The sequence below is a fragment of the Mesoplodon mirus genome, assembly GCF_964341445.2.
Source record: "Mesoplodon mirus genome assembly, chromosome: 4".
NCBI classification, from domain to species: Eukaryota; Metazoa; Chordata; class Mammalia; order Artiodactyla; family Ziphiidae; genus Mesoplodon; species Mesoplodon mirus.
Window position 1 is genome coordinate 163,511,362 of NC_138979.1, and position 26,912 is coordinate 163,538,273.

General features: G+C 39.2%; 1 protein-coding gene across 1 annotated transcript in view; it reads right to left on the minus strand.

Moving 5' to 3' along the window:
- The window catches only part of SNW1 (SNW domain containing 1), a 35,179-nt gene extending 17,908 nt beyond the window's left edge, over positions 1-17,271 (minus strand). Inside the window, exons 1-6 of the mRNA XM_082617658.1 lie at positions 17,175-17,271; positions 13,363-13,516; positions 9,119-9,280; positions 1,514-1,609; positions 1,315-1,421; positions 273-377 (exon numbers count right to left, since the gene is read on the minus strand). Coding sequence (XP_082473784.1) covers positions 273-377; positions 1,315-1,421; positions 1,514-1,609; positions 9,119-9,280; positions 13,363-13,516; positions 17,175-17,188 — 638 coding nt within the window. The 5' untranslated portion in view covers positions 17,189-17,271. The remainder of the gene's footprint in view (positions 1-272; positions 378-1,314; positions 1,422-1,513; positions 1,610-9,118; positions 9,281-13,362; positions 13,517-17,174) is intronic.
- Between the last annotated feature and the right edge of the window lie 9,641 nt (positions 17,272-26,912).

The following is a 26,912-nucleotide window of genomic DNA, read 5'->3' on the forward strand; positions in this document are numbered from 1 at the left end:
ACTAGTTTGCATTTTCTAGAGTTTTATATGAAAAGAATCATACAGTATGTACTTGTTTGTGTCTCACTTCTTTTACTCAGCATAATTATTTTGAGATTCACCCATTTCACTTTACTGCACGTATTAAAGTTTATTCCTTTTTATTGCTCAACAGTATTCCACATATAAATGTCTCACAATCTGCTTATCCATTTACATGTTGATATACATTTTCCTCCTTTGATATCTCTTTTTAAGAATAGTGGTTCCTTCTCATGAAGCCACCTACTTACTTGAACCTTGGAGGTTCCATCGGATCTTTCTGCATTTCCACCATTCGAATAACTCTCTGTTTAGCTCCAGAGTTGAAAGCCACTCCTTGTTGAGATGGTGTGTATCTAAAGAATGTAGATGAAACTAAAGGTATAACCAGTTCAAGTTTTCAGTAGGCATTTTTCTTCTATTACAATCCTAAACTGGACTACATTGTCAATTTCTCTCACAAAGTATTAATCGAAAATTGCAACAATATTTAGGCAGAGCAGATAGCAATGGAAATAAGAGAACTAACAGCAATTCTGAATTATAAGCACAATGTAAACTATAGCTGTATTAATTTGCAAATAATCCATCACCGTCCATTTTGAACCATGGAAGCCACAGTGTTCAATTTCACAGATAAGAGGTCTAGAAAATAGCATCTATTTTGTAAGTCTGCACCTATTTGAGGAAAAAATGCCTCATAATATCCTCAGCAAGCAACTTATGGTTGGTAGTTTTTGACTAAGCATAGGCTGTAAAACAGAAAGAATAATGGCGGCAGTCCTACCAGCTCTAAATTTTCCATCAATATCTATATATGAATCATCTTTCCACATAAAGATTTAGTTGAGTGAAATCTCTCAAAATTTGGAAGTATTATAAGGATGCCTATTCTTATATAAATGATATTAATATATTATTCATATTTATAGTATACTATATTAAATAATTATAATAGTATTATACTATATAATATTTCCAATATACTAATGTTATATATTATATAAAAATGGAAAACTATAATCATTGTGGTTTGCATCATACTCTATGTAATTGTTAATTTCTAAAAACAAAAAATATGTTTTTAAAATAGCATAATAGCTAATATCTTAAAAGTGGATAGCTTAAAAAATTCTGCTTTCAACTAAATGCACAAAGAGTCAATAGGCTTCAAGTCATTATTCAAAAAACTGCATTTACAATTGTGACTAAAGATGGTGGAAGAATACCAGGACCCCCAACTCCAATCATCACTTCCAACATGAAACTAAAACCTCCAGGCATGATTCATACCGGATATACTGAGCAGGAGCCAGTTTATCAGCTGCTCGGACTGGCATGGCTGCAGCAACCTTCTGCGATACGGATTTTTCTAAGGCTACCCTTGTCTTTTCTGTTATCTGAAATAAGAAACAACACATTGAGTGGTTTGAAAGTTAATAAAGATGTAAAAAGTCATCTAAAATAATTATATATATCAATTCCCAGATACCTCTTTAATGGCTTCTTCATCAGGTCTTTGCAGGTCTGGGTCATCTGCATTCATGACTTCTTTGGGAACCAGGTCAGTGTACTTGCTATAAATGACCTAAAATGTTCAAACACAAGCAGCCTTAAGAAAAGCAAAGAATGAAGAGAAGCAACCTCATTAAGTCATTTCAGAAGTCAAAATGTCCTCTCAGCACACTTATAAATTTAGGACACAGATTTTGTCTTTTAGATTTTAAAACCAAGGAAGTTTAAAATATATATACACAAATTGCTGCCCTGGCTATAAAAGTTAATAATTTTCCTCTGACCTCATGCATTTAAATTATTTGAGATCTTCTAATCAAGTCAGTGTCCAAATAAATTGTGCCAACAATATCTTATGCATCAGTGATCCCTATTTTTGAGGCTCACTAGGACTTGAAATTAATGATGATATAAACTGCCTATAGCACCATTATCTTGGATTACAAGCTCACTGGAATTTAAGTCAGGTTACTGAATAATTTCCAAATTCAGGAGGCCAAAAAAATTTCATTGACCTCGCCCTACTTATAATGTTTGTCTTTTATGGCATCAACTCTATTCACAGACTAAGAAAATGAACATATGCCATGGTCAAAAAAACCCAGAACACTTTCTTCCATGAAAAAAAAATTCTATAGACATACCTTATTTTACACTCATTATCCAAGTTTAGGACTGTTATCTGATTGGGAGGCCTCTGCCGAATAGAATATTACTGACTTTCATGTCCATCTACCCTTTCGAATACTTCCATAATAACTTACATGGCAGATTTTATAGAAAAACAGTAGTACTGGAAATTTAACAAATAAGCAGCATTCTAGATTTTGCTGCTTGAGTTAGGAATTCTTTGACACATACAGATAAAGGACAACTTATAAATATGAAAGAAAACCAAATTCCTGGGCACTTGAGATCTTCAGAAATTTTCTGCAGAAGAAAATGTTTACTACTATAAGTCAAAGTCTTATATCAATAATTGCATTCTACCATGACATTCCTTAAAATAGCTTAAAGGAAATGCATGCTATTGCTAATTTCTCACTCCAAACAACAGAGCAAAAAAACTTAATGGCCTATACGACCTGACCTGGCTTTGCCTACAGCTTCAATCTTCCCCTGTACCTCTAGCTCCCTCATTCATTATGCTTCAGTCACATGGACTCTTCTGTTTTTCTAACACAACCTGCTTTTCCCCAATTCTGGGCCTTTACAGAGTATTGCTCCCGGTTCTTCAATTGGGTTCTCAACCTGAGTCTTGGTTCAAAGGTCAGGTATGCAAGGGTGAGGCCTCCTATGACTACCCTCACTAAAGGAGCAACCCCTCCCTACCCAATCATTCAGTGTCACAGAACTCTGTTTACTCTCTTCAAAGCACTGCTTACAGTATGAAATTATTACCTATTTTAAATCTTTACCTGTCTTCCCCATTAAAGTAATAACGATTATAATAGGTAACATTTATTAAGCACTTATTTTATGCCACTGTTCTTTTGCTTTATATATATAAACTAACCTAACTTTCGCATCAACCCTATGAGGTGTGCACAATGATTATACCTACACTGTTGATGAGGAATCTCTTATTCATTAAAGTATCTCCAATGCTTATAACAATGCCTGGTCCACAGGAGGCATTCAGTCAATAGTTTTTGTACAAATGATTGAATGTATGACTTTCAGAGATGCTCTATTCTATGCTAAAGGTACATATATTTTGGGCCTGCAGAATGTTCTATATAAGCTGTTGATTTCCTGGAAAAACTGTAACATGACTATAGACTGAAATCTCTAGCTTGTTTTTCTCAGGAATAAGAAAAGGGATCAGGTAAGAAATGTAGATAATTTACCACAAAACATGTCTATTGACATGGAAGCTACTAGTGTCACCATCCTCTCAGAGTGTTCATTTTGGAAGGGACCCTAAAGCTCACTCCAGTGAGAAAAGCAAGGCTCAGTGCGTTAAGATCACACAGCTCGTAGCTGACCTCAAAAGTCTTACTTCTTGGGCTTCCCTGGTGGCGCACTGGTTTAGAATCCGCCTGCCAATGCAGGGAACACAGGTTCGTGCTCTGGTCAGGGAAGATCCCACATGCCGCAGGGCAACTAAGCCCGTGCGCCACAACTACTGAGCCTGCGCTCTAGAGCATGCGAGCCACAACTACTGAGCCCGCGTGCTGCAACTACTGAAGCCCGCGTGCCTAGAGCCCGTGCTCCGCAACAAGAGGAGCCACTGCAGTGAGAAGCCCACGCACTGCAATGAAGAGCAGCCCTGGCTCGCCGCAACTAGAGAAAGCCTGCATGCAGCAATAAAGACCCAACGCAGCCAACAAAAAAAAAAAAAGAAAAGAAAAAAAAAGTCTTTCTTCTTTTCAGTATGGAAAAAATCTATATCATAAGAATTAAAAGTTATATAACAGTCTCTAGAAAATAATACCAAGACTATGAAGAGTTAATTACTTTTACACAGTAATTGCTACAGGAAGGGATTCTACTCCCTGGTAGTCGTATATGCTCAACATAAAGTCTCAATACTAATTTAGCATACAAGAGCCATTTGCTGCTTCTTATTTGGGTATTCCAAAGTTAATAACCCTTTAAATGAGCATCAATAAGATTCTAGCATTTCACAAAGCTGATGAAGGACATCTGAAGAGCAAGATTCCTCCATGGTATTAACTATAAAACCCCAAATTTTTATTGCCTGAGAACCAAATGTGCTGAAGAAACTCAGTATATCTCAGGGGGCAAAGGGACTGGGGAGGATTATCTGAAAAATTACAATATACTTTCCAAGGTATCAGGAGCACAAATGAGTTTTGTGAACAAGATAAAGTAATAACTCATCTATGAAACAGGAGTTTTTTATTTCTGAAAACTGGCAAAGGATTGGATTGAGTAAAAGGATAAGCTTGTCAGCATAGCTACCATTTCAGAGGTAGAAAGAAAACACTGTCTTTATAGACATAGTTTGTGAAATCCTATGAACAAGGTAATAACATACAATTTATCTTGGGGTTAAGGTTGTTTGGAGTTTTTGTTGGGGGGGGCTAAGGGGTTGAAGGCATTCTTTTAGGCAATATCATGTATGTACCATTTCCTATTTAACGATTTCAGAAGGAAAAATGTAAACACCAGGCTTTTTATTTCAAGATTTATGACTGAAGTCACAACTGGAAAAAAAAAAAAAAAAAAAGGATTTAGTTCTATTGAGATTTACTTAAAATTTTTTTCTCCTTCCCAATTTTGTATTACTATTAAGTCTTGTACACAGTATTTACTTTACATTTAGAGAGATCAATCGCCTTAGACTTGCCCTAGAATATTATCCCTTGGAACCTTGCCTTGTTCACCTCTTATACCTACAGCTAGCATTTTCCATTCTTGCTCTTTCACTATTAATATTTCAGTGAGAAGTTCCTGGTTTCTGAAGAATGCCAGATCCCTCTGATACAAATCAGAAACCACTGCAGTATAGCGCAAATTCAATAATCCAAAAAGCCATTTTCATCCTATGTCAAGGACCTTGCATATCAGCGTTCTGAATGACAATTAATTTTTTAAAAATCTCATTTTGTGCATTTAGTAGCCAATTCCTACTTCTAAAACAGGAAAACCAGTGGTTTTAACACAGGGCAATGCTAACGCCTCCAACTCCCCTCCCAGGGCCTATGAAAATACGTGAGATGTTTCTGTTTAAGACAATGGTGGGGGTGCAGGAGGGGGCACTACTGGCATTTAATAGGTAGTGCCAGTTATGTTAAACATAATACAATGCTCAAGACAGTCCCAAACAATCAAGAGTGTCCCTCTCCTCCAAATGCCAATGCATAGTTAATGTTGAATCATTACATGCAGTCTAGAACTTCATGCATTAATACATCCACTTTTAAAAATAACTTATTAATTAAATTTGTATAAAGAATTCAAATGTATATTCCAGGGTATAAAGTCCAGCAAGGAAATACATCCATCATAAACAATGTTAGAATACTCCAGGTAGTCACTCTCTTCAGTATCTTTCTTCTCAACTCATTGAGTGCCCTATTCTTTTTTTTAAAATCTTCATTGTGGTTATTTATTATGATTTTTTTTAAGCAGTCTTAGGAACAGTTTTCAGAGCAGTTTTCGGTTCACAGCAAAACTAACAGGATGTAGAGAGATTTCCTATATACCCCACACATGTACAGCCTCCCCATTACAGTCAGGGCTAGTATGAACCTGACAGTGGTACCCCTATAAACTACTAGTCTAGGGATCATTTCCAGTGGCTGATTTCTACACAAACATGTAAGGCTTTTACTGTGTAACGAACAATACTTTGGAGACCTTATTTGGCCAGAATACTGAAATCTAAAATTAAAACAGTTCAGTTTTAACATTTCTACTCTACTTTCAGTACAAAAGAATCACCAATATACATGTAAAATGGGTTAAAACTGTATTTCATTCAAAATTACACATCCTGTCAATGTCAAATTATTGTCCTAAAATGCTGCTTTTTCCTAATAAATAAGAGGAGAGGTGCACCAAAACAAAGGTGAATGAAGGCCTTCATGGCCCAGGGTAAATTTCCAGTATATGCCCTGCATGTATAGGGACTTATTTTTCCTATTGCAGGAGTGGACCATGCTTCCTTAGTGGCTTCAGGAAAAGTGGCTTTCTGTTATTCAATAAATATTGCTATAATACCTCCAACAAACACTTCTGAATGCCTGTGTGTCAAGCTGTCAGGCACTAAGTTAGGTGCCAAAGAGGAAAATGAAAAGATATCATCTCTGTACTCAAGGAGCTTTTAGTCAAATGACATAGAACATTATTAGTGAATGGATAACTACAACAAAAGGATAATTGCAACAAAATGGATAGTTACAACTGCTACTTTATAGTAAACACAGGGAATAGGGAGGAAGGACACCCAATCTAGCTAGGGAGGATCAGGGACAGTATCCTGGAATAGTGAAGAGAGAGTTGCGACTTGAAAGCAATAGAATTTAGCCAGAAAAGAGAATAGGGAGACGGCTTTCCCCAGCATCGGAGGGCACCCAGGGGAAGCTCCCAAGGTAAGAAAGAATGTGCCATAATAGGGGAGCTTCAAGAAGTTCCTCATAGCAGACATCCATAGCGAATGCCTGAAAGTTTCTTCTTCTTTATCAACTACCTGTTATGGTGATTATTTTGTATTGAAAATAAATAGAATGGCTAAAACTGGACTCTTTATTTTTGGATTTCAGTATTCTGGTCATGAAAGTTGATGCTAGGCTAGAAAGGTAAGCAAGGGGTCAAGTGTGCCATAAGGTGCTTGGCTGGTTCTTATCCTGAAGGCTATGGAAAGATTTTAAGTGTGCATGCTTGTATGTGTTTATGTGGGGGAGAGAGGGAGAGAAACAGAAAAACGTGAATGACTGTTTCTTCAGGCAGGCAAGACAAATGCCAAGGAGATGGGTTCAGACTCTGCTGCAGTAAATTAAGCAAGAAAAAATAAGGGTCTGAACTAAGTAGCAGAGAAGGGACAATACTAGAGAAATGTTAAGGAAATAAGATAAATCATGGTTACTAACAGATGGAGGGTCTGAGGGAAACACAAAAGAATGGAATGATTGTTAAGCAAAGGCTTTTTAGAGAACATACTGGCATTATGTGTCACATTTGAAATGGGAATATCCTTTGACCCAATGCATAGACTACTAAGAATTTATTTTACACAAATACTCATGTGCAAAAAGATGTTTATATATGGATCTTGAATACAGCACTGTGTGCAAAACTAAAAAATTGGAAACCACTAATGCTTAGAATATCTATATAGATTTTTCTTAATGAAAATCTTCAAAACATCTAAGTAAAAAAAAAAAAAAGTCTATGGGAGTCATGAGAATTAAAATCTCATTCATGTAAAAAAAGGATGTGTGGGCTTCCCTGGTGGCGCAGTGGTTGAGAGTCCACCTGCCGATGCAGGGGACATGGGTTCGTGCTCCGGTCTGGGAAGATCCCACATGCCGCAGAGCGGCTGGGCCCGTGAGCCATGGCCGCTGAGCCTGCGCGTTGGAGCCTGTGCTCTGCAACGGGAGAGGCCACAACAGTGAGAGGCCCGCCTACTGCAAAAAAAAAAAAAAAAAAAAAAAAGGATGTGTATGTTTGAGTGTGTATGTGTGTGTGCATATATGTAAAGTGGGAATACATGTAAAGTGAGGTTACAAGGGGAAGGGACGAGATCCAGGATACACTAGAATACACTTGGCAAGATTAGGTTTAGATAGAAGAGATTTGTTATAGAGACAAAAGGAATAGTCAAGACAAAAAGACACGTGCAGGATAAAGAAAGCCGACAATTTTCTTCCAATAGTCTTATCTGCAAACAGATGGGGAGTCGCCTGTTAAACTGAGAGGGGATGGAGAGGAGTAGGAGCTAAACTTGGAGGAACATCAAGGCAGCTCTGCTGAAACCTGAGATACAAATTTGCATGATTGCGTAATTGTTTTCCTCCAAAACTAGCAGCCATGATGGAGGAGCAAAGGATGGTCCATCATTAGTGCTGTCTTACAGGGTAAAATGAAAATGTCTGGGAGAGAGAGAAGCAAAGGACAGGTAGTGAAGGTTCTCAAGTACTTTCCCCAATATCTTCAATTCTAAAGAGCCCTTTTACCTCTACTTGGAGTATTTATTTATTAAAAAAAAACAAACTAGGTCTTAAAAACAGTTCCTTGGCTCTGAGTGTGGCTGCTCTGTGATGAGATTATTTAAAGTAAACTTCATTTTTGGTCTTTGGATTACTTTGTAAGCAGGGCCATCCTAATAGTAGCAAGTGTCAGTTTTGTACTTAATCAAGGGAGAAAGAAGTTTATGTGATTAATTCTATTCAAATAAACCATTAAAATAATTAAGTATCTATGTACTTTTTTTTTTTTTTTTTTGCAGTACGCGGGCCTCTCACGGTTGTGGCCTCTCCCATTGTGGAGCACAGGCTCCGGACGCACAGGCTCAGCGGCCATGGCTCACGGGCCCAGCCGCTCCGTGGCATGTGGGATCCCCCCGGACCAGGGCACGAACCCGTGTCCCCTGCATCAGCAGGCGGACTCTCAACCACTGCGCCACCAGGGAAGCCCAGTATCTATGTACTCTTTAAGTACATGGAAGAGAAATAGAAGACTATAGACAAAACTAAATTTAATTTTTTTAGGGCGCTAGGATTGTAGATTTTAAAAAATTTGCTAGCCTTTAAAAAAGTTAGTACTATAAAAGAATTGTTTTTAATATACAGTGCTGTATGTCAATTATATCTCAATAAAACTAGAAGGGAAAAAAAAGAACTGTTTTTAAAATGTAAAACAAATACATAAAAACCCTTAAGTATACATAACCTATCATCAATTTGGGGAATTTCAAAGGAAAAAGTCATTGCTGTTATGAAGTCATATTATATTGTTCATATTGTTATGAAGTCATCTTCAGTTAGCCTAAGTATACGTCACTGTTACTTTTAACATAAACTAAATGGCCAGATTTATCATTTTTCATACAATTAAAAAAACTCCTCACAAAATATTTATCAATGGGGAAAAAAATCAATGAGAAGGTTACCTTGTCTTTTGACTGTCCCTGTCGAGCAATTGCATCATACTTAATTTTTCCTTCAGCATCCACCTGAATGGCCAGTGCATTTGACATTTTTTTCTTTCGTCCCATATCCAGGGGATACTGGGCCACGTGGATCTCTGGAAAAGCACCTCCATCTCCAAAATCCTATATATTAAAAAGAAATAAAAAGAATATTTAATAGTAGTTTGAGATTTAGGATATATTCACTTATTCAACAAATAACCATTGAACCCTTATTATGCTAGATGCTACAGAAATGGCAGTAAACAAAACAGAGGTCTCTGACCTTGTGGAGTGTATACTTTAGTGGGCAAAGATATAAGAAGCATAATTTTTGGCTTGTGATAAATGCCTTGAAAGCAATAAAGGGACTGGGAAGAGGGGCTATTTTCTTTATTATTTTTAAAATTAATTAATTTATTAACTTATTTTAGGCTGCATTGGGTCTTTGTTGCTGCGTGCGGGCTTTCTCTAGTTGCGGTGAACAGGGGCTACTCTTCCTTGCGGTGCGCGGGCTTCTCATTGTGGTGGCTTCTCTTGCTGCTGAGCACAGGCTCTAGGTGCGCGGGCTTCAGTAGCTGTGGCTTGTGGGCTCTAGAGTGCAGGCTCAGTAGTTGTGGCACACAGGCTTAGTTGCTCTGTGGCATGTGGGATCTTCCCAGATCAGGGCTCGAACCCGTGTCCCCTGCATTGGCAGGCAGATTCTTAACCATTGCGCCACCAGGGAAGTCCCAAGAGGGACTATTTTTGATAGTGTGGTTGGGATAACCTTTGGGAAGAGGTAACATGAGCCAAAGCCTGAATGATGAGAAATCAGTCATGGGAAGATCTGAAGGAAGCATTTTCTAGGCAGATTATACAGCAAGTGTGAAGGCCGTGCTGCAAAAATGAGCTTGGCATGTTCTAGGAAATGAGTGTCCATTGGGGCAGTAGCTTATTGAGGGCAGAGGAGCAGACATATAGGTGATAAGTCTGCAGGGGTGGACAAACACCAGATCACGAAAGGGCTTCTAGACCATGGCAACGATGTGGATTTTATGTACATGACAGGAAGAAATTAAACAAAATGTTTAGCATAAGGAAAAGGTTTTTCATTTTAGCATACATAATTTTCTTAGTGAAGGACAGGTCATGCTATAGGTAGAGCAAAAATGTAAAGTATTAGGGAGTTCTCTGGTGGCCTAGTGGTTAGGATTCCGGGCTTTCACCACTGTGGCCCAGGTTCAATCCCTGGTCGGGGAACTGAAATCCCACAAGCTGAGCAGTACAGCCAAAAAAAAAAAAAAAAAGGACAGAATTATATTTCTTCTTCAGATTTTAACAACATCCTATTTATTCAGTGTTCCATGAGAAGCAAATACATAGGAAGGACCCAGAAATGAGTTTACCACATTTCTAACGATGATTATACAATTACTTAGAAGAGAATTAAGACTTCTAAAGTAGAACAAGCTAAGTCTGTCAATGAAGTTTAATATTACAAAAACGTATATCATCAAATTAACATATGAATATTAAATATAATTTAGTTTTGTTAAATTTAATAATACTTGCCCACACATATATATATTCTCATTTAATTCTTATAGTTCTTCAACACCTCATATTTTCATATGGAAAAAATTCAAGTTTAGAAAAGTTAAAAGTGATTTTTCCAAGGTCTCATGGATAGCTACAAGGACCTGAACCCAGATCTTTTGACCCCAAAAGTCTTTAAATTTTTTACTAAACTGAAATACCCTGGCTCCAAAAAAGGCAAATCATTTCACTAAGAAATGAGAGAAAAAATATATTAATATTAATCATTCAGAGGGGGTTTGATGGAAAAAAATTATGAAAATAGCCACTTTTATATGATCTCCTCCTTCAAGAAATATTCCATTAGATCCTGGATATATGATTTTCTAGGTACAACATGCTTACTTGCTAAAGAAAGGTTTGACATTTTTTAAAACAAACAATAAAGCTAAAGGAGATGTTTTCTTGTAAATTAGGCAGAAAATAGTTAAGGTATTCCCAAGAAAGGTCCTACCTGTAGCCAGGCCATCAATCTGACATGGGCTCAGATTTACTAGAGTTCTTCAACTGTAATAAGCACTTAAAGACTGTAGATGTGGCATTACATGGTCATAAAGCTTGCCAGAAAAATCATAGCTTTTACTTTACAAACTAGAACAAAATGCTTTCTTCCACAGAACTTTCACTCTCCTCAAGAAGCACTCACAGTATTTCTATTAGCTGGCCATTTTGGTTTGATTTTCAAATAAACTGTTCTGCTCCACCAGGAAATATGACACTTTTGACAGTCAAGTAAGATTTTAAAAGCTAATAGTACCTGAATGTCCTGATGCTGAAATGCAAGTAAGGATGAGATTTCTACTGTAGGTAAAATGATGCCTGCCACCCAACTCTAATCTATCAAGAGGCCAAAAGTAGAGCATCTGTAATCCCTAAAAAGAAACACTCAAGCCTTCTGTTAGATAATGACAAGTTCTTTCTTTTTTGCCACAGATAAGTCAGCATCACAGCTTCCTTGATATCTTTTATTTTGCTCTGCTTCTCACAAATTACATTATCGGTGAAAACAAAAGCAACAACAACAAAAATCCCATCATAAGTGTGGTAAGACTGGCTTTCACACACTAGAATTAATAAGGACCACAGGACAGCTGAACAAAAATCAACCAGAGAAACAAAAAAATCACCAGGGAATATGTTAGGAGAAGACATGATCTCTTTAGTTGAGTGTTCCTCTTCTAGGCTGTACAAAGAGTTTGGTAGGGCAGGGGTAATGACAAACATGAGAGAGGCCGAGGACACAGTTGCCTTTTTATAGGTGCTAAGCAACATATTTCAAACCACTGAATACTTAGTTCACTATGATCACCACTTGCAGGCATATGAAAAAAAGCTAAGGACACTGGGCCCTTCCCCTTTGTAAAGTAAAATTATAACCCTATAAAGACAGAACATGACAAAGTGATGAAATGAAAATAACTGGGTACAAACATGAATAGGCACAGAGGTTTTCAATAGGGCAGGTATATCCCTTGGGAATTGGATGAGGAAAATTTGCAGGAGTCAGAATGAATATAGGGAGATGGAGAACAGGAAGCGGCTTGGAGGAGGAAAGTCTCAAATGTCTGCGTTTCTCCCTAGATTAAAAAAAAGGTGATCAAGCATGGGCAGTATGCCCTGGAATTAGGGAAAGGAATACGCATTGAAGTGATGCACAAGATCCTGAGTAATTAGGAGAATAGGTGCTGCCAAAAAAGTTTGTTCTTTCGGAACGAGCTAGAGATATAAAAAGATCATTTCAGATTCCTCCTTCTCCCTCACTGCCTCTGAATCAACCAACAAATTCTGTCTCTTATACCTTCCCCCAAATTTATCTAATCTGTATGTTAGGATATATTAACATTCTCAAGTTGAAGATAGGAAAACAGATGAAGAGAGCTTAGGATCTGTCCAGGGTCACACAAAGAGTAAGGAACAGGGCTTCCCTGGTGGCGCAGTGGTTGAGAGTCCGCCTGCCGACGCAGGGGACACGGGTTCGTGACCTGGTCCGGGAAGATCCCACATGCCGCGGAGCGGCTGGGCCGGTGAGCCATGGCCGCTGAGCCTGTGTGTCCGGAGCCTGTGCTCCGCAACGGGAGAGGCCACAACAGTGAGAGGCCCGCGTACCGAAAAAAACAAAAAAAAAAAAGAGAGAGAGAGTAAGGAACCCAGCTATAATGCAAAACAATTAATTAAAAAAAACTTGTCAGTGTTCTAGCCACTATACCAACAGGAAAAAAATCAGAAAAGGAAATGCTGCTGGAGTTTTCCCTGGAGGAAAGTTGTTTCTTCAGGGTGATGCGGCATTGTGCATGAAGGGGAGAGGGAGGGAAAGGCACCTGAACATGAAACCATTCTTTCATCTTCTTCCTCTTACTTTCCCATTATTTTCCATATACTATAATCCCCCCCAAACATAAAGGTTTTGTTAGTTTCTTCTGTACATGAGTAACAGTCTGACATAAGAATAGACATAAATTGTACACTTCTTCAGTGATCATAAAGCAGTGAGAATAAGCAAGAAGAAAAAGCTCAATCTTCTGAGGGAAGCACATGTCTTGAGAGCTCACAACCAGAATTTCTATCATACTGACATTCATATGCAGAAGTTCTAGGGTTTACATTTATTTTACAAAGGTGCTATAATAATTTTCAGCACAATTATTTACCTCTAATAACCGAGGTATCCAGCCTTTCCGGTACCCGTACGGGGGAGGTTCTCTTCGGGAGGAGACCAGTGAGGTCTGCCGTGATCTCTGCGATCTTGCTTTTTCTTCAGCCTCAAGCTGGTCCTGAGATAGCTGAGTAGGTGCAGGTAAAAAGCTATAAGCAAAGATAATAAAAGTCAGAATTTTAAAAACTCTTATATTTGATTATTGCAATTTGGCCATGGCCGCTGAGCCTGCGCATTTGGAGCCTGTGCTCCGCAACGGGAGAGGCCACAACAGTGAGAGGCCCGTGTACCACAAAAAAAAAAAAAAAAAAAAAAAAGAATATGTGAATAAGCAGTAGAGCTTATTTATTCAAAAATATTTAGTGGTTGCTGGGGTGCAGGCACTGTGTTAGGTAGGCAATGAGATGATGAACAGAAAATGACAGCTGAGTCTTGCAGGGGAGAGAGACAATCAAAATCACACAAATCCACAGTAATCCACTTACTAAGTCATAAGAAAAAGTACAGAGTGTTATGACAGCGTATGTCAGAGGGCTCTAATTCAGTCTGGCGGGTCAGGTAATGTGATGGCTAAGAACTCAGAGTTCAAATCCTACCTATGCCACTCACTAACCTGGATTAGTTGTTTACCTCTCTGAACCTCAGTTTTCTCATCTGTAATGACAGACCATAAGATTACCTATCTCACAGAGCTGTAGTATTAAATGACAGTACCCATGAACCACTTGGCACGGTGTCTAAATACCATTCAATATGTGTTCCATAAATATTTGATTATTTGGAGCTGTTCCCCAATTCCCCCAGTTTGGGTTAGTTGCCCAAACTAATCACCCATGCTCTCACAAGACCCTCTATGTATCATTATTACAACATCTACCTTATTTATTGCTATCATCTATTTATTGACCTTTCTTTCTCTCATTAGACTGTAGGCAACTTGAGGGCAGGAATCACGCCTTCTGTTTCTTTTATTCCTAACTCTCCACGCATTGTCTAGCTAGCTCACAGCAGGGCCTACTTCAATGTTGGCAAAAGAAATATATTCACTCTTCCATTTGCACTCATTTTTATGTTACTTGTTCCTTTAAACAAGCCATCTCAGGATCTTTACATTTGCTTTCCCACTGCCATAAAGTATTCTATTTACTTATTAAGGATACTCTTCACCAGATTTTTTAGTGCTTGCTTCTTAGTATTCATGTCCCTGCTCAATTATACCTCCCAACAGCTGTTACATGATCAGCTGGTCCAAAACAGCATTCCACCCCACACTTTGAGTTACTCTCCATCCCTTTATTTGTATTTTATTCTTAGTACTTACTACCTGAACTTGCATTACTGATTTGTTTACTCCTGCAGTCTGTCTTCCCTAGAATGTAAGTTCTGTGAGGATAAGAGGTTTGCCTGACTGATTCAATACTGTAAAACCAACCCTAGCCTGATACATGGTAGACTTTCAACACATGCGATTTACTAACTGGATGAATGGAGTCAAACATTTTGGGCTTATACCACAGTTGTTTTCAGTAAACCATGTATACCCAATACATAGGAGGGATACAAAGACAGTAACAAAGAAGCCAAAATATTTACTTATGTTTCATTTCTCTTGTCTTTACCTTCTGTTGGAAGAACCAATCAGTTAAATGATCAAAAGGCAGAGTTTGGACAAACCAGTAAACAGGAAATCTGGTCTGGATTATGATTAGAACACACCCTAGCCTTCCAGGGGGTCTTAATTTTGTTGTTCCCTGTAAAGGATGATATTCCCATGAGGTACACTCCTATGGTCGGGTGGGCTGCATAAGCCAGCAGAAAGTCTACCTCAGTGTTTCTCAACTGGGAGCAAAATATCTACAATGTAGACATTTGACAATGTCTGGAGACATCTTGATTGTTAGAACTTGGGAGGCAGGGGGTAGAAAGGGGTTTGGAGGTTCCACTGGCATCTAGTGGGTAGAGGCCAAAGATGCTGCTAAACATCTTAATATGCGCAGGACAGTCCCATACAAGAATGAATTATCCAGTCCAAAACGTCAACAGTGCCACTGTGGAGACACCTTAGTCTATCCTTTCCCCTTTACTAAAGAAAGCATATTAAATGCAAGTGATATTATTAGATACATAACCTTAAATACACGAGTTTAGAAAGTTAAATCAGTATGACTTTAAATCTTTAGTTAGTAACACCAGAACTGTAACACATCAGCATGTCCAGTCCCTGCTGTTAAGAATCCCTGGTAGATTTCAGAGAAAACAGTTCACCTGGAAACTTGAGACCATAACTAGAAACCAAATCAGCTAAAACTCAACAAAATCAGAAAGCTATGTAAGTCAAGCTATTTAAAGATTGCACTCTGCCCCTGCAATTTTAAGGAAAAAAAAAATAATTTTTTGGCCACGCCACGCAGTTCCCCCAACCAGGGATTGAACCGGCGTCCCCTGCATTGGAAGTGCTGAGTGTTAACCACTGGACCACCAGGGAAGTCCCTGCCACTGCACTTCTAAGCACACAATACCCACAATATCTCTGATATTTTTCCTTTGTGTCCTTTTCAAATTCCATCTTTTCCACAAAGCCTCTCCTCATAACTCGACTAGTCTTTGTCACACTTCTCCCAGCTGGAGAACACTCAATCAAATGTTTGCTGCCTGCAACATTTACTAAGGAACACGCTCCATTTCATTAAGCTCATTCCATCTAATTCTTTTTGCACTTAAGGTCAGTACTACACAATAAGCATTCTGTGTTGTTCTTTGTTTCATATCTGTATGCCTTGTACCCCATCTTCCCTGCAGCCAAAGACTATCAGATTTCCTTCTGTATACACACAAGCCCTAGGATAGAGCAAGGCACCCAAAAGTAATTCCCAAAAGAATTTTCTGATTCTAATAGGTTTAGGATTCATAACTGTCATCAGCCAGGAAAAACGTATGTGAGGAGAATGGTGTTTAGGGAACTCAAGAGTACGTACTAACGTGATTACTTTCTTTACCCTCTGCGACACTCAACTTTTCCTGTTGCGTTCGTTCGCATGGAAAGTTTTTCTATTTAGATGGGGCAGCAAGGTCGACAACTAATAGGAGTTACGTAACTCCTTGGAATCGCCCCCTTAAGCATCTTTCTCTTAAAGGCGGGGACCACTTTACTTGCGGTTGCCAAGGCAACCGGGACAGCAAAAATCCGAAGTGGTTCCATCTACGGGAAGAAATTCTAAGGCCCACAGTTAAAGTGCGGAGCAGCGGCGCGAATTAGTAGACAGCGGCCAGTACTGTGGCTGATTTTAAATCTCCGTTCAGTGCTGCGCCCGCCCCCCCCCTTTTTTTTCCCAGGAATCCTTGTTTCGGGACAGAGGCAGGAGAGAGACTTCGGCAGGCGAACAGCAGTAAGCCAGGCGGTCGCCTCCCACCCGCTTCACTCTGCCAAGACAAATAAGCCACTGCCCTCCACACTCCCATCGCGCCCACCCGAGCCGCGGACCCAAGGGAGCTCTCTCCACACCCCCAAGATGCTTAAGCGAAAACACATGCGACTCCTCGGCATCTTAAGCCAGAGAACTATTCGCCACGCCGCGGCTTTCGGTCCTAGTGAGGGGGCGAACTCAACCCCAGAAGCAGCTCAGGAAAGACCCCAGCTTCGGCGAGGCCTAGTCGCCCCGGCGGCCGGCGAGAGGGCCTAGCCGTGGCCTCGGCCTATGTCGCTCTGTGGCTCGGGCTGGGTTACTGCCCGGAGAGTGTGGGCAGAGAAATGAAAATGGTGGGTGCTCCCAGACCCTTCCGTATAGAGGACCGAAATCAACAACTCACCTGGTGAGCGCCATGTTCTTCCGCTTCTTCCAGCGCGAGCGACAGCACCGCGGGGCGGGTCTTTCCCGGCAGAGAGTTGGGGAAAGGAAGGAGCGCGCGGTGCGCAGGCGCCCTAGCCGAATGGCCTTCTGGGATTTGTAGTTCTTTGAACAAGACTACAATTCGGTTCTCTTCTAACCGGAGTTATCACGGGATAAGCGCTTCCGTTAAGAAAAAGCAAATGCATCTCTTCCACTGTGACACGATAGAGCGTTCTCTAGGCAAAATACTAACGAAGTTGAGATGCCTTTTAAGTCTCTTTATTTTATTCTACACTTAATCTCATTTTCCTTGTTGGGGTCCCAAATACGAAAGCCTTCCGGGGGCGGCAACGTTAAATAAAAGAGTGGGAAAACGTGAGACTGGCGAATGGAGAATTACTGGACGCTGTGAAAACATTCACACTCAAAAATTTTTACACGCTGTCTTCTTTCTCCACACTCTACCTCCAAAACACTCTCCGGGGGGGAGGTATTGTGTGATCCTTAGTAAGTTACCTTTAGAACACTCCTTATGTGTATTACGTATGTATGTTTTTATATACGTAGATGTTTTAGATAGATTGTCTTTTACATAGATTATGGATTAAACACAGTCTTTGATGAAGTGATAGGATAAATGAAATCTGCTTCAAAATATTGGGGAGAGGGAGGTGGGTGGAATATACTGTAGATGAAACAAGAATAGCTATGAGTTTTGATCACTGTTGAGGCTAGATAATGGGGAAACTGATATTTATTATATTATTCTCTCTACTCTTGTATATGTTTGAAATCTTCCATTATGTAGAAACGAACTTTTTTTTTTTCGGGCCTCTCACTGTTGTGGCCTCTCCCGTTGCGGAGCACAGGCTCCGGACGCGCAGGCTCAGCGGCCATTGCTTACGGGCCCAGCCGCTCCGTGGCATGTTGGGATCTTCCCGGACCGGGGCACAAACCCGTGTCCCCTGCATCGGCAGGTGGACTCTCAACCACTGCGCCACCAGGGAAGCCCGAAACGAACTTTTAATAGCAGTATAGCACACATACAGAAAGGTGCATGCACTCAGTGTACAGTTCTTTGAATTTTTCCAAACCACACACACTAGTTTGAGCAGCAGCAGAAGCACCCCGCATCCAAGATCACTTGATTTCTGGTGTGACAAGATGTTCAAGGCTAATTTAGTACTTTTTCTGCCCCACACCTTGAATCAGTCCTTTTTCCAAGAAGGTTTTCTTTAAGTGGAAAATGATATTTAAAGAAAACAATCTGGATGCTACAAATGCTCATCGTTACTGGGCAATTATTGTTTGTAAGCCTTTTCAGTGGACAGAGCTAAAAAATTCACATATACACATAGTTTTTGAGAAAATGCATCATGCATTTATACTAATATTCCAATCCAAGTTTAGGATTATACAGATTTTACTTTGATTTTATATGTGTATCTCTTCTGAAAGTCTCAGTACCTAATGGTGTTAACATAATTACTCATTTGCCTTATCCTACTCTATATATAATGGTTTCAGAATAACATTTCTAATATGATTACTAAACATATGCCTAATGATAATAGTTTCTGAATTTTTTTTTCAAGTCTTTTTTGTCCTCAGGGTATATCTCTCTAGGCACGTACAGTCAAGTTGCATTGCTTTAAAGTAACTTGGAATAATTCCTCCGTGTGTCATTATGCCACTAACTTGATACCCAGTTAGGTCTGAATATTTCATTTTGCTTTGGATTTTTGGGAGCTGCTTTTTAAAAAAAAAATAGTTTTGTGAAACAGTTATATGGTTTCAAATCCAAAATTTACCAAGCAGGTAGTACATTTAGAGAAGTCTAGATTATTTCCCTGTCTCTTCCTTCTTTTTCCTTTCCTCACCCTGTAGATAAAGTTTAAAAATATTTTTATAGTTTATCCTTCCACTTAAAAGTATACACAAATAAGTATATATATATTTTAAATAAATTTATTTAATTAATTAATTAATTTATTTTTTGGCTGCGTTAGGTCGTCGTTGCTGCATGCGGGTCTCTCTAGTTGCGGCAAAAGGTGGCCACTCTTAGTTGTGGTGAGCGTGCCTCTCACTGCGGTGGCTTCTCTTGTTGCAGAGCACTGGCTCTAGGTGCACAGTCTTCAGTAGTTGTGACACGTGGGCTTCATAGTTGTGGCTTGCGGGCTCTAGAGTGCAGGCTCAGTAGTTGGGTATGGGCTTAGTTGCTCCACGCATATGGGATCTTCCCAGACCAGGGCTTGAACCCATGTCCCATGAATTGGCAGGCAGATTCTTAACCATTGCACCACTAGGGAAGTCCCCCTATATATTTTTTATAGTTCTTTTTCTTTCTTAGACAAGTAGCAGATACCATACACACTTTTCTTCACTTTGCTTTTTTCCACTTGTCAATATATCTTGGAGATCACTCCTTTGCAGTATATAGAGATTACATCGGAGATCCTGAACAGAGAAAAAACTTGATCTGATGTATGTTTTTAAGATGACCATTATGACTACTATGTTAAAAATGGATTCCAAGAAGCAAGGAAGGAAATGGGGAGACCAATGCGTAGCTTTTGAGATAATCTGGGGAGAGATGCTGATGGCTTAGGCAGGGAGTTAGTAGTAGATATGGTAAGAGGTTGGAATCTGGATCTATTTTGAAAGTATAAGCAACAAATTTTGATGATGGAATTGATGTGAGGTATTAAAGAGAGTAATCAAGGATGACTCCAACCAGGATAGAGTTGCCATTTACTGAGATGGGAAAACTGCAAGAGGGTCATGTTTGGGGTGGGGGGAGGAAGATCAGGAATTTGGTTTTGAACACGTTACATTTGAAATGCCTTGTTAGACAGCAAAGTAAATGTGTCAAGTAGGCAGTTTCTATACAGGTTTGAAGTATGGGGGAAATGATCTAGGTTGGAGACAGATAGTACTTACATTCATGATACCAGATGAGATTACCAATGGAGGGAGTGTGGGTACAGAAGAGAAATAGTCCAAGGACAGACTTCTGGAGTTTAGAAGTTGGGGAGATGGGAGGAACCAGTAAGGAGACTGAGAGAGAATTGCTAGAGGTTTGATCAATGGAATTAGGAGAGAAAGCATATGCCTTTCTTTTGGATCAGAAGCTATAAGGTTGTATGTGTGATTTACCAATATCTGTCTTTCCTGGCATAAATCAAGAGCCCGTGACAGGGAAGAATGAAGCCACCATGCAAAAAGGAGAGACCAGAGAGTAAAGGGAAGGAGAGTAAGAGATTGATAGAGGTTGAGACCTCTGAACAACATCATGGGAGTTCCTGGATCCAGCAGTGCCTAAAGACCACACCACCTTGAATTTTTTTAACCAAGTGAGCCAATAAATTATTTTGTTGCTTTAAACTAGTTTGAGTTTATTATCATTTACAACAAAAAGGTTATTTTCTTTGCTCCCATAATACTTGTTCTTCCCCCAGTCTTTTTTTTTAACATCTTTATTGGAGTATAATTGCTTTATAATAGTGTGTTAGTTTCTGCTTTATAACAAAGTGAATCAGCTATACATATACATATATCCCCATATCTCCTCCCTCTTGCATCTCCCTCCCACCCTCCCTATCCCACCCCTCGAGGTGGTCACAAAACACCGAGCTGATCTCCCTGTGGAGCTGATCTCCCTGTGCTATGCGGCTGCTTCCCACTAGCTATCTATTTTACATTTGGTAGTATTTATAACTCCATGCCACTCTCTAACTTCGTCCCAGCTTACCCTTCCCCCTCTCCGTGTCCTCAAGTCCATTCTCTACATCTGTGTCTTTATTCCTGTCCTGCCCCTAGGTTATTCAGAACCATTTTTTTTAGATTCTATATATATGTGTTAGCATACAATATTTGTTTTTCTCTTTCTGACTTACTTCACTCTGTATGACAGACTCTAGGTCCATCCACCTCACTACAAATAACTCAATTTCATTTCTTTTTATGGCTGAGTAATATTCCATTGTATATATGTCCCACATCTTCTTTATCCACTCATCTGTTGATGGATACTTAGGTTGCTTCCATGTCTTGGCTATTGTAAATAGAGTTGCAATGAACATTTTGGTACATGACTCGTTTTGAATTATGGTTTTCTCAGGGTATATGCCCAGTAGTGGGATTGCTGGGTCATATGGTAGTTCTATTTTTAGTTTTTTAAGGAACTCCATACTGTTCTCCATAGTGGCTGTACCAATTTACATTCCCACCAGCAGTGTATGAGGGTCCTCTTTTCTCCACACCCCCTCTAGCATTTATTGTTTGTAGATTTTTTGATGATGGTCATTCTGACTGGTATGAGGTGATACCTCATTGTAGTTTTGATTTGCATTGCTCTAATGATTAGTGATGTTGAGCATTCTTTCATGTGTTTGTTGGCAATCTGTATATCTTCTTTAGATAAATGTCTATTTAGGTCTTCTGACCATTTTTGGATTGGGTTGTTTGTTTTTTTGATATGGAGCTGCATGAGATGCTTGTATATTTAGGAGATTAATCCTTTGTCAGTTGCTTCATTTGAAAATATTTTCTCCCATTCTGAGGGTTGTCTTTTCGTCTTGTTTATGGTTTCCTTTGCTGTACAAAAGCTTTGAAGTTTCATTAGGTTCCATTAGTTTATCTTTGTTTTTATTTCCATTTCTCTAGGAGGTGGGTCAAAAAGGATCTTGCTGTGATTTATGTCATAGAGTGTTCTGCTTATGTTTTCCTCTAAGAGTTTGATAGTGTCTGGCCTTACATTTAGGTCTTTAATCCATTTTGAGTTTATTTTTGTGTATGGTGTTAGGGAGTGTTCTAATTTCATTCTTGTACATGTAGCAGTCCAGTTTTCCCAGCACCACTTATTGAAGAGGCTGTCTTTTCTCCATTGTATATTCTTGCCTTGTTTATCAAAAATAAGGTGACCATATGTGTGTGGGTTTATCTCTGGGCTTTCTATCCTGTTCCATTGATCTATATTTCTGTTTTTGCACCAGTACCATACTATCTTGATTATTGTAGCTTTGTAGTATAGTCTGAAGTCTGGGAGCCTGATTCCTCCAGCCCTGTTTTTTCTTCTCAAGATTGCTTTGGCTATTCAGGGTCTTTTGTGTTTCCAATATTCCACAAATTGTGAAATATTTTGTTGTAGTTCTGTGAAAAATGCCATTGGTAGTTTGATAGGGATTGCACTGAATCTGTAGATTGCTTTGGGTAGTATAGTCATTTTCACAGTATTGATTCTTCCAATCCAAGAACATGATATACCTCTCCATCTGTTCGTATCATCTTTAATTTCTTTCTTCAGTGTCTTATAGTTTTCTGCATATAGGTCTTTCGTCTCCTCAGGTAGGTTTATTCCTAGGTATTTTATTCTTTTTGTTGCATTGGTAAATGGGAGTGTTTCCTTAATTTCTCTTTCAGATTTTTCGTCATTAGTGTATAGGAATGCAAGAGATTTCTGTGCATTAATTTTGTATCCTGCTACTTTACCAAATTCGTTGATTAGCTCTAGTAGTCTCCTGGTAGCATCTTTAGGATTCTCTATGTATAATATCATGTCATCTGCAAACAGTGACAGCTTTACTTCTTCTTTTCTGCTTTGGATTCCTTTAATTTCTTTTTCTTCTCTGACTGCTGTGGCTAAAACTTCCAAAACTATGTTGAATAATAGTGGTGAGAGTGGACAACCTTGTCTTGTTCTGATCTTAATGGAAATGGTTTCAGTTTTTCACCATTTAGAACGATGTTGGCTGTGGGTTTGTCACATATGGCTTTTATTATGTTGAGGTAATTTCCCTCTATGCCTACTTTCTGGAGGGTTTTTATCATAAATGGGTGTTGAATTTTGTCGAAAGCTTTTTCTGCATCTATTGAGATGATCATATGGTTTTTCTCCTTCAATTTGTTAATATGGTGTATCACCTTGATTGATTTGCGTATATTGAAGAATCCTTGCATTTCTGGGATAAACCCCACTTGATCATGGTGTATGATCCTTTTTTTTTTTTTTTTTTTCTTTTTGCGATATGCGGGCCTCTCCCTGTTGTGGCCTCTCCCGTTGCGGAGCACAGGCTCCGGATGCGCAGGCCCAGCGGCCATGGCTCACGGGCCCAGCCGCTCCGCGGCATATGGGATCCTCCCAGACCGGGGCACGAACCCGTATCCCCTGCATTGGCAGGCGCACTCTCAACCACTGCGCCACCAGGGAGGCCCTATGATCCTTTTAATGTGCTGTGGGATTCTGTTTGCTAGTATTTTGTTTGAGGACTTTTGCATCTATGTTCATCAATGTTTTGGCCTGTAGTTTTCTTTTCTTGTGACATCTTTGTCTGGTTTTGGTATCACAGTGATGGTGGCCTTGTAGAATGAGTTTGGGAGTGTTCCTCCCTCTGCTATATTTTGGAGGTGTTTGAGAAGGATAGGTGTTAGCTCTTCTCTAAATGTTTGATAGAATTCGCCTGTGAAGCCATCTGGTCCCGGGCTTTTGTTTATTGGAAGATTTTTAATCACAGTCTCAATTTCAGTGCTTGCGATTGGTCTGCTTATATTTTCTATTTCTTCCTAGTTCAGTCTCAGAAGGTTGTGCTTTTCTAAGAAGTTGTCCATTTCTTGCAGGTTGTCCATTTTACTGGCATAGAATTGCTTGTGATAATCTCTCATGATCCTTTGTATTTCTGCAGTGTCAGTTATTACTTCTCCTTTTTCATTTCTAATTCTATTGATTTGAGTCTTCTCCCTTTTTTTCTTGATGAGGCTGGCTAGTGGTTTATTAATTTTGTTTATCTTCTCAGAGAACCAGCTTTTAGTTTCATTGATCTTTGCTATTGTTTTTTGTGGTTTTTTTTTTTTTTTTTTTTTTTTTTTTTTTGGTACGCAGCCCTCTCACTGTTGTGGCCTCTCCTGTTGTGGAGCACAGGCTCCAGACGTGCAGGCTCCAGATGTGCAGGCTCAGCGGCCATGGCTCACGGGCCCAGCCACTCCGCGGCCTGTGGGATCTTCCCGGACCAGGGCACAAACCCGTGTCCCCTGCATTGGCAGGCAGACTCTCAACCACTGCACCACCAGGGAAGCCTGATCTTTGCTATTGTTTCCCTCATTTCTATTTCATTTATTTCTTATCTGATCTTTATGATTTCTTTCCTTCTGCTAACTTTGGGTTTTTTTGTTCTTTTTTCTCTAATTGCTTTAGGTGTAAGGTTAGGTTGTTTATTTGAGATGTTTCTTGTTTCTTGAGGTAGGATTGTATTGCTATAAACTTCCCTCTTAGAACTGCTTTTGCTGCATCCCATAGGTTTTGGGTCATCATGTTTTCATTGTCATTTGTTTCTAGGTATTTTTTGATTTCCTCTTTTATTTCTTCAGTGATCTCTTGGTTATTAAGTAGTGTATTGTTTAGCCTCCATGTGTTTGATATTTTTTAAAGATTTTTTCCTGTAACTGATGTCTAGTGTCATAGTGTTGTGGTCAGAAAAGATACTTGATATGATTTCAATTTTCTTAAATTTACCAAGGCTTGATTTGTGACCCAAGATATGATCTATCCTGGAGAATGTTCCATGAGCACTTGAGAAGAAAGTGTATTCTGTTGTTTTTGGATGGAATGTCCTATAAATATCAATTAAGTCCATCTTGTTTAGTGTATCATTTAAAGCTTGTGTTTCCTTATTTATTTTCATTTTGGATGATCTGTCCATTGGTGAAAGTTAGGTGTTAAAGTCCCCAACTATAATTGTGTTACTGTCAATTTTCCCTTTTATGGCTGTTAGTATTTGCCTTATGTATTGAGGTGCTCCTATGTTGGGTGCATAAATATTTACAATTGTTATATCTTCTTGGATCGATCCCTTGATCATTATGTAGTGTCTTTCTTTGTCTCTTATAATAGTCTTTATTTTAAAGTCTATTTTGTCTGATATGAGTATTGCTACTCCAGCTTTCTTCTGATTTCCATTTGCATGGAATATCTTTTTCCATCCCCTCACTTTCAGTCTGTATGTGTCCCTAGGTCTGAAGTGGGTCTCTTGTAGACAGCATATATATGCGTCTTGTCTTTGTGTCCATTCTGCCAGTCTATGTCTTTTAGTTGGAGCATTGAATCCATTTACATTTAAGATAGTTATCGATATGTATGTTCCTATTACCATTTTCTTAATTGTTTTGGGTTTGTTATTGTAGTGCTTTTCCTTCTCTTGTGTTTCCTGCCTAGAGAAGTTCCTTTAGCATTTGTTGTAAAGCTGGTTTGGTGGTGCTGAATTCTCTTAGCTTTTGCTTGCCTGTAAAGGTTTTAATTTCTCTGTTGAACTTCCCCCAGTCTTAACATTTACCACACTTTATAGATTTTGATGGGTTATGTGACTGCAAGGGAGATTGAATCTCTCTCACCATTCACTTGTGGCCATACAATTTTGGGAAGTCCTCAACCCTCACTGGATTTCAGATTCCGCATCTGTAAAAGGACAGCATAGGCTCAGGTAATATCAAACATCCCTTCTAGTGTCAACATCCTTTGATTGTTGGTACTTTTCTCTAGTTTTTAAACTTCTACATAAAGAGGTTTAAAAATATGCCATTTTAGGGACTATTGATACATACAACAACTTAAATGAATCTCAAAGGCATCATGATGAGTGAAATAAGCCAGTCTCAAAAGATTACATGTTATGTGATTTTATTTATGACATTCTTGAAAAGATAAAACTATAGTGACAGGGAACAGATCAGTGGTTGCCAGGGATGAGGGGTAGGGGAAAGATGTGACCCTCTACAAGGCAATTTTGGGGGGTGATGGAATTGTTCTGTATCCTGACTGTGATGGTGGTTACATGCAACTATACATGTGCTAAAATTCATAGAAGTGTACACCCAAAAAGTCAGTTTTACTGTATGACAGTTTAAAAAAGTAAAAATTTTAAAATGTCTGGTCCAATTCTTATTACCATACTGTTAGAAGGGCCTACTTAGCCTCATTCTGCATCAGCAACGTTTACTCTACGCTTGCTGTGATTCAGAGCACACGTTGGGTTCTAGGCCCATAGAAGTGGTTTCAGAAAACGTGTTTTTGTTTTTTTTAAGAAGAGTAAGGGAATATTAGATGTATTTGTTTACTATTGCTGTAAAACAAATTATCACAAACTTAGTGGCTTGAAACAACACCCATTTATGAACTCACATTTCTGTAGGTCAGAAGACTGGCACAGCATGAATGGACACTCTGCTGAGGGTATCATAAAGCTGAAATCAAATGTTGACTGGACTGAATTCTCATCAGGCTGAGGCTCTGGTGAAAAATCCATTTCCAGGCTCGTTCTAGTTGTTGCAGTTGTAAGACTGAGCTCCCTGTCTTGTTGTGTGCCATTGGTGAGGATCACTCTCACCTCCTACACACCACTCTCAGGTCCTTCCCACATGACCCCTGTGGTTAGTTAACATCATGGCTGTTTGCTTTCTTCCAGTCCAGATGGAGCACATCTCTCTGACTTTCTCCTCTGCTATCAGCCAGAGAAAAGTCTTTGCTTTTACAGGACTCATAGATTAGGTCAGGCTCACCCAGATAATCTCCTTTTTTAAAAATCAACTTTGCCATATAAACATAACACAATCAGGGGACTGATATCTCATCATATTCACAGTCCCAGGGCATGTACACAGAGCTGGGTGTGGGGAGAGGATCATGGGAGAGATCTTAAAATTCTGCCTGCCACAGGATATAAGCCAAAAG